General features: G+C 42.1%; 1 protein-coding gene across 11 annotated transcripts in view; it reads right to left on the bottom strand.

Annotated features, from left to right (window-relative positions):
• The window catches only part of UBN2 (ubinuclein 2), a gene marked incomplete at its 5' end in the record, with an annotated part of 87,857 nt that overhangs the window by 13,468 nt on the left and 65,409 nt on the right, over window positions 1-8,980 (bottom strand). For 4 of the 11 annotated variants that reach the window (XM_083365487.1, XM_083365489.1, XM_083365494.1 and 1 more), the window contains 2 exons: window positions 1,471-1,574; window positions 4,222-4,311. In XM_083365487.1, the coding sequence (XP_083221613.1) occupies window positions 1,510-1,574; window positions 4,222-4,311 (155 nt within the window). In that variant the 3' untranslated portion in view covers window positions 1,471-1,509. Of the gene's footprint in view, window positions 1-69; window positions 822-1,470; window positions 1,575-4,221; window positions 4,312-8,980 lie in introns of those variants that run through there. The other 7 variants (XM_083365493.1, XM_083365492.1, XM_083365491.1 and 4 more) reach the window with 5 other exon arrangements.

Here is an 8,980-nt window from a genome sequence, read left to right as displayed (position 1 = left end):
GATGACATCATGAGTTAACATTGTGAAACTCTTCCAGGCAATTGACACACTGTAGTCCCCATTTCTCACCCATGAGTCCAAGAGAACCCCCGAGTCACAGATCTGCTGTCTCTCAAAGCCAGTGTTACATCTCCAAGAAACAGCCATGTAGGTGAAAGCCTTGACGAAAAAAATAGCAACTACCAGTATGCCTTGGTTGAGTTCAAACACTTAGAAAAGACTTCAGCCAGACAGTATTGCTAACATAGCCCAGGAAAGTGATGTATGATTGGGAACAATCAAAGTATTGATGACACCACACCCCAAATTGATGAACTCCCAATGCCTTCAAGTAGGTATTAAAGAACAGAGAGAAGTGAACCCTGGAGCATGTAAGAGGCTATCAGACCAGTCTCTTTTCCTCCACAACTGGTTTGCTCAGGAAGGAATGGAACAACATAAAATCCTCCAATCCCCAAAGGGCAGTCCATTAGGATACCATGGTTAATGGTACTAAAGCCCATCAATGCATAATAGGATCAGAAGAAATACACATTTTCCATCTAGGGCCCAACAAAGGTAATTAACCAGTGCAGCTAACACTGTTTTCATTCCATGCCCAAATTGGAACCATGACTAAAGGGATCCAGATAGTCTGTTTCCTTTAAAGCATTCTAAAGCATCCATTTCTTCACTGGAAGTCTGACAACTGTGCCTGAGAACAAGGAGCCGACAAGTAGATTGAGTCTTTTGATCCTCTTTGGAGAAAGAGAGGATGCAAGATTGCCCACGCTGTGCTCCATATGGCTGCTCCTCACAAGGAGACGCCAAGGTAACAGTTTCTGAAGGTTGGGAGAAACGAGAAATTAGTGTGTGCTACTTTTGGTCCAGCTGCAATAGAAAGCCTTCAATAGACACAAAGTTCACACTTCCAAGTCACATTTGGAAATTGTCTATTAACTGCTTTAATTGTTTTTTCCCCTTTTACTCAATTGTGTCTAATTCTCAATGACTGCCTGGACAAGCCTGAGCAAATTTTTCAGAAGTGGTTTGCCAATGCCTCCTTCCTATGACTGAGAGAAATGACTGATCCAAGATCACCTAACTGGCTTTGTACCTCAGGTGGGACTAAAACTCACGGTCTTCAGGTTATTAGCCTGATTTCTTAACTGCTACATCAAACTGGCTCTTTTAAAAAAGTTAAGGCACTTTCAAAATGGCAAGGCTAGAAACGTTTAGTGAGTGCCTTAAATCTTTAATATAAGAAATAAAATTTGGTCTTTATAAAGTTTAAGAATTCAAAATAAAATCTCAAAAAGCAAGACAAATGTTGACTGTAGAAAGTTTTAAACAGACTACGAACACAGAAAAAGTTGGAATATTCGCTTTTGAATACTAAGACTTTGAAATAAAATTTTAAGAATAAATGCATTTACATGGGAAAGAAAAATTATTTTCTATATTGGAGACATAACAAGATATGCAACTTACAATGGCATTCAGAGATATTGTTGAGGACAGGCAATGGGACTAGGAATCAACAATGTCAGCTATGTTGTACGTTTTTATGAACACCCTGTTCCCAGAAGAAGCTGCTATATCAGAAGATGACAAATTATGGAGAACAATATGAATAAGAATTTGTCATTGGATATACAAAAAAAATAATCAAATGAGTTTCTAAAAATTAAGAAAGAAATAAAAATGCAAGTTCGAAAGAGGAATTGGAGTAACTGTCAGGTCCCCAAAGAACTGTATTTTAACCCTATGTCTATTTTCTACCTTTGTGTAACCTCTCTTTGTGGCCTGCCTTTCTGTTGGGAGGGGGGAGCTTTTGGGATTGCTTTGGACTGTCTGCAGGATGGAATGTCTCTCCCTTACCTAAGAGACGGTTTGCACTTGGAGCCAGAAGAAATTGAAAGTGAGAAAGACCTTGAGGAGCCCTCTGAAAAGACCAGCTACCAAAACACCATGCCACCTGTGGACTGGCTGAGATTCAAATGAACACTGAGACTCTGGGGGGGGGGAGTGTTAAATATTGCTTTTAATATACTGCTTCGCAGGTTTTTCTCTCAGATCTCGCCTTGATTCCCTGCTGCCACTAGCCCCTAATAAAAGTTCCTTTTGAGACAATGCCTGTTTCAAGAGTTCTGCTTTCTTGGGTGGCTCAGCTGAGGTAGGTCCTCAGCTAAGGTCCTTACAGAAATTTCTTCCCACTGGATTATAAAAAAGGCTTGTTGAAAGTTTTGAAGAAATTTGAGACAGGGATGATGATTATTTGAATGGATGAAAGAACAAGATTGCTTTATGTAAAATATAAAGCTGGTTCATTTTATTGGGGTTAAAATAGGTAAGGTTATTTTGGGGTTTCTTCCTGGGCTTCCTGACATCTGGATTGGAAAAGATGTTATCTGGATTGCTTACAGTTATTTATAAAAATAATAAAGATGGGATAAAAATAAATAAATAGGCATGGAATGATGAGTTTTATATTTGTTAATATTATTTTAGGGCTGTGTTTGGAAATTGTTGACAACAGGATTGGAAAAGACATTGCTTTTTGGAGGCCTATGATTAAGAATTGTGGGATGAAGAGATTCTATATGTTAATTAAGAGGAGGTGAAGTGATATTGAAACCATTTATACTTGCTTGATTCTTTTTCTATTTTGTCTTTTCTTTTTTGCCTACTCAGCATGGTTGTAACAACTTTCCTTAGTGAATTTAAAATTAGTGTAGACAAAAATCAAAGTATTTAACACTTACAAAAAGATTTGTTCATACTAGACCAGGGCTTTTCAACCAGTGGTACGGGTACCACCTGTGGTACATTGGCACCTGGCAGGTGGTACGCGGCTATCCTAGAAAAATGGTAGTGGGGGAGGGGAATGAGCTGAACTGGTGGTAGCACCACACAAGCCTGAGCGAGAGATGGCTGGAGCTGCAGGGCTGTCAGGGCTCAGTGGAAGCGCCAGGATCAGCGCTTCTTTGGGGCTGTCAGGGCTCAGCGCCAGGCTCCAGCTGGAGCTCGGAGCTTCTGATGAGCCCAGAAGAAGCGCCAATCATCTTGAAAGCAGCACTGATCCCGGCACGTCTGGTGAGCCCAGAAGAAGTGCCAATCAGCTGGAATGTTGCAGCATCTCCAGGGTCTTGTGATTTACAGTCAGATGCTTGGCAACTAATTCATATTTATGACGATCACAGTGTCCCAGGGTCATGTGAAGTGACCAAAACCTGTTGCAACCACCCAGCAGAGGGGGGGGGGGAATAAAAACCAAACACCCCACCCCCACTGCCAATCCTCAACAGAAATGCTCACAACAATGAAAACCTCGGACAGGAGGAAGAGCGCAGCTGGGTGGGCAGGCAGATGTCTAACTCGGCTGTGGCTTGGGGGGCACTTTTTTCAGTGCCACTGTAACTTCAAACAGTCACTAAGTGAACTGTTGTAAGTCGAGGACTACCTATAGTTCATCACTTTTTTCCTCTTTTTTTTGGTCAAGTTTTTGACACCTTGCTAGGTGACTGGTGGTACTCAGATGTTGCCATATCCTAAAAGTGGTACAATGGGTGAAAAGATTGAAAAGCCCTGTACTAGACCATAATATATATATATATATATATATATATGTTTTACAAATCATGGTAACAAACCAGGATTTAATGCAATATATGACCCCACCCATAAGATAAGCCACTTTAGTTATAAATCACTCTAACACCTGACTGCACAAGCAGTAATATTAAATTCAATAGTATTAAACTTTGATTCTTTTTAATTATGTTTCAACAGGATGTTTTTTTCTTGGAATTGATGAGGCAATTACCAAAGGCTACACCATATTTCATATTCTCTCTTTAGTAATGACAAGAAGGATGAGTCATACCTGAGTGGGAAAGAAATGTAGGTCTTAACCCAAGTGGACAATTATCCCTGGAACAAAATTGATGAATATTATTTTTTCCCATGCTTTTGACAGATCTCAGGGAAAACATGTTAGAATTGGAAGGGTTTATTTATTGAACCCTTTATCATAATTGAATCCAATCTCCTGTTCAAGTCAAATTAGATTTGCAAATTAGAGCATCTCTAAGAGATTCACATTCAGTGAAAGGAATCCTGCCATTGCTGAGAAAGTTGTTGCGCTCTCAAAACTTGTCTTAGAAAATTTTATCACTGTAGAATGTGTAGTGTGAGACAGCTGGCTTCTCTTTAGAAAAGTTAGAAAATATATTTTCTTACCTGGATAAGCTTGCTGCAAATGAGCAGGCAGAGGTGTATGAGACAGTGCTGCTGAATGCTGAGCTCCTGACTGTAAACCCTTCAATAAATCTGACATGACAGACAAAAGGAAAAAAACCCAGATATAATCACAAAATTAACAGCTAACGGTCATAGTTTTCTGACCATCTCTGTAGACAGTAAGTTTAGTTATTTAACGGTGTAGTAATGAACTTTTAGGATTTACAAATTCAAGTGGATGTTTAAGCCAATTACTATGTTGCCAGTCCAAAACTACAAGATTGGTTACTGATGATGTCAAATGAATTGAACAGAAATACAGGTTCTTCACAGTCAAAATATAAAATGTGAAAAGTATTGTCAAAATGGAAATAAAGCTTACAATACTGGATGCCTAAGGAACAAATGAAATTAAGTGAAAGAGTTGAAGGGTCCTTGGTGCTCTCTGTGTCTGGTGGTTTTCTTGAAGACATTTCATTACGTAAACTAGGTAACATTTGGTGTTAGTAGGGAGTGAGGCTTGCTCTCAGTTTATATTTTAGTGCCTTGCTCTGTCAGTGTTGGTGGGAGTGGTCTTGGAAGTTCTTTGGTTGAGCTGTTTACTGTTAGATTGTTTGGCAAGTTTCTTGATTGGGGTATTGTCTAGGTTGGGTAATGAAATATCTGCAAGAAAACAACCAACCCAAAGAGCATTAAAAAAAAACCCAATTCAACTCTGAGCTACAAACATTCTCATTTATTGGTAAGTGGAACAGAATGGCTCACTCCATACACAGTAATCCTTGTCTTACAACAATTCTTTTCCTGACCATTTGAAGTTACAACTACATTGAAAAAAATGACTTATGACCATTTTTCACATGACCGTTGCAGCATCACTGTGATCATGCAATCAAAATTTGAATGCTTGGCAACTGGTAGGTATTTATGATGGTTACAGTGTCCTGGGGTCATGTGGTATTTTTTGTGACCTTCTCACAAGCAAAGTCAATGGGGAAACCAGATTCACTTAACCATTGTGTTACTAACTTAATAACTGCAGTGATTAACTGTGGCATGAACCAACTGTGGCAAGAAAGGTTGTAAAATGTGGCAAAATTCACTTAACAACTGTCTGGGTTAGTTATAGAAATTTTGGGCTCAGTTGTAAATTGAGGACTGCCTATGAAGTTAAGGTTTAGCAGCAATACTAAAAAAGGACATTGTTAAGCATGTTGTTAAGGATTAGATCTATCAGAACTTCAGGTTTCTAATAAATATATCAACTGTTATGCATGCATTTACATTAACTAAAATGCTATGAAAGAAGAAAATGAAGAAAACAGATAAATTTAAAAGCTCCAACATAGGGTACTTTATCTAGAAAAGACATAGTGCTATTAATCAGAAACTGAAATGCAAAAGTTGGAGAAATGGTGGAAGCTGGATTCACAAATTTTTAAATGGGCAATATAATAATATTTATTGCTACTGTGTTTCCCCAAAATTAAGACACTGTCTTACTTTCTTTTGGGCTCTGAAGTAAGGACAGTGTTTTACTTTCGGGGAGGGCTTACTTTTTGCTGGTACCGGCACCAGTAGGCTGCGAGCGTGCAGGGGTGGGGTGGGGCCTGGGTATGGGGTGGAGAAGCAATGCAGCAGCGAGAGCGTGGTGGTGGACCAGATGCTTCCCTCCCCCTGCCAGACACCTGCCAAAACCACGCAGGATAAGGTTGCCACGCCTGCCCCTGCCCAGATGCCCTCACCTCCCCCAAGCATTTTTTTTACTAACCTGCCTTTCAGCTGCATTCCATTTCTCCATTCGCTTCTCAGACTTCGCCATGTTTGTAAGACCCCCCCCAAAAAAAGTTCAATCAGATTGTCTGATTGAACTTTTTTTTTTATCGGTAGTCCCACAAACACGCAGAGCTGCAAAGTTCTCTTCTCTGATAGAGAAGAGAATGGGCAGGTGAGGGGGCAACATGGCCCACTTGTTCCACGGCTGCTTTTGGCCGAGCCATGTTGCAGTGGCATTGGGCGCGATGTTCGAGGTGGCAAATGGCCACAGCTGGCAGCAAACAGCCGTGTCGCGCCGAAACTGGCCGTTTGCCGCCTCCTGCCAAATGCTGCTAGCATGAGGCTGCGGAACAAGCCGGGTGGCAGCAAGGAACTGGCATAACGGCACATGGGTCAGAAGGGGTGAGGATCCACCAGGCCTCATGGCAGCAGCACTGGGTGAGATGCGCGAGGTGGCAAATGTCCATGGCAGGCGGCAAACAGCCGCATTGTGCCAAAAACGGCTGTTTGCCGCCTCGCGCGTCACACCCAATGCCACTGTCAATGCTGCAAACATTGGATGTTTTTCCTCTGACAATATAAGAGGCAGCCTTTTCCTTTAAACTGTTTTGCTTTGAATTAAATGAAGCTGGGGGGAGGAGAATGCTACTCTGGTTGTTTTTAATAAGATAAGGAATGGCGTGCTATAGAACAGAAGCGAAGCTTTGCATGTTAAACTAATTGGAGAATGTGATTTATGACATTTAAATTAAGGGAGGGAATTGTGTTTGATACGATGTGTTCAGGGGAGGAGAATTCAGATTCTGGCATCTATTCATGCCATTCCGACGTCTTGTTTTCATTATTATAGACTTTTTAGCATAAACAATGCCAGAAGATCATTTGAAGTGTTTCAATAGTTGGAACCATGACAGCCGTTACCATGAGGCCGCGGAACAAGCCGGGCAGAAGTAGGGAACCGGTATAATGGCACATGGCTCAGAAGGGGAGAGGACCTGCCAAGCCTCATGGCAGTGGCATTGGGTGAATCACGCGAGGTGGCAAATGGCTGCGTCTGCTGACAAACAGCCACGCCGTGACGAAAATGGCCATTTACTGCCTTCTGCTCAATTATGCTGCCGTGAGGCCAGGGAACAAAGCGGGCGGCAGTAAGGAACCGGTATACTGGGTTTGCCGACGTGGCCGCCATGGACATCTGGAAGGTGAGCTCTATCTTCCGTGTCCAGTTTTGCTTTGCTGGGGGACCCTGGAAAGGGTTGAAAGTCGCCCTGTAGAGGCGACCAGCAAGGAGGGGATCCCCGTTGGATCACAGGAGGGCGGTAGCCCTTCCACTCGATCCAGGACAGCCCTCCAAACTGGTGGACGAAAGACCGGCCATAGCAATATGGCTTGTCACTAGGCTTCAGACAGCCAGAGTCACACTTACTACCAGGCAATTTTAAAGCAGCATGGATGAGACTGGATGAGATCTATCTTTCTGAAATCCTAACTATTTTTTTTACCTGCATAAGCTGCTTAAAGTACTTTCCCCCCTGTGGAGAGGGAAGGGAGATTTTATCGCTCCCTCTAGAAACAGCAGCGTCTGACTATCCAGGGGAACTTGATCCTAATTGGAATTCTATTTTTTAAAGTTTGTGGACTAAAAGATTATCTATGCTTACTGAAGATCAGGGTTTTTACTTATAAAAAAGAAGCAAAACTGAAAAGATTATAAAAACTTTGTATTTAAAAGAAAACATTAAATCAGACATGTCAAACTCGCAACGTCACGTGACGTTTAACAATGTATCGGAGCCTTTTTGCCTTTTTGCCATTGGGGTGGGCACGGCTTCCGGATGACGTGTCCGGCCCGCAGGCCAGAGGTTTGGCACCCCTGCTTTAAATGGTAGGGGTGACATCTTGTGGCTAAACCTGATACTACAATTTGTTATTGCTTAAGAGAGATTTGGTCAGCAGCCCAGACAATAGATAAGACTTATGTAACCTTGACACATCAGCTGTGAGAAGCCCAGCTGTGTTCCTTATCCAGTGACAAAATCTTTTTTTGCATTCTCTGATTGTAAAGCTTTTAACCTAATACACTACTAAGAGAATATGGATGAAGATCAGGAACAGATTCTCTCTATGTTGGAAGCAATTCATCAAACTATTCTTACAGCAACTGATGAAATAAGGTTACAGAAAAGAACAAGATGTCAACCCAGATATATGAACTTATACTTTGATTACAACTAAAAATCAACTACACAGAATATAACAGAAAAGGTGGAACAATTAAAGATTATGACAGAAGATTCAACTGATCAACAAATACAGTCAATGGAAAACCCAGAAAAGGGATTGACAATATGGAAAAAGGAAAAGACTTTCTACATAAATCAGAAAGAACCTGAGGATCAAGAAGAACAGATTGAAGACAAGATAAACAGTTCAGGACAACTACGTTGAGATGGAAAAATAGAGACAATTTGTTAGTCCAGGGCTTTTCAACCAGTGGTATGGGTACCACCTGTGGTACATTGGCACCTGGCAGGTGGTACGCGACCATCCTAGAAAAGTGGTAGCGGGGGAGGGGAATGAGCTGAACGGGTGGCAGCACCGCACAAGCCTGAGCGAGAGACGGCTGGAGCTGCAGGGCTGTCAGGGCTCAGCAGAAGCACCAGGATCAGCGCCAGGCTCCAGCTGCAGCTCAGCGCTGATCCTGGCGCTTTTGCTGAGCCCAGAAGAAGCGCCGATCAGCTGGAATGTTGCAGCATCTCCAGGGTCTTGTGATTTACATTCAGATGCTTGGCAACTGATTCATATTTATGACGGTCACATTGTCCCAGGGTCATGTGAAGTGACCAAAACATGCTGCAACCACCCAGCAGACGAGGGAAATAAAAACCAAACACACCCCCAACCCACCCCCGCTGCCAATCCTCAACAGAAATGCTCACAACAATGAAAACCTCGGACAGGAGGAAGAGCGCCGCCGGGCGGG

The sequence above is a fragment of the Vipera ursinii genome (genome assembly GCF_947247035.1).
Source record: "Vipera ursinii genome assembly, chromosome: 6".
In the NCBI taxonomy this organism is placed as follows: domain Eukaryota; kingdom Metazoa; phylum Chordata; class Lepidosauria; order Squamata; family Viperidae; genus Vipera; species Vipera ursinii.
This window is presented reverse-complemented; position numbering and strand designations above follow the sequence as displayed.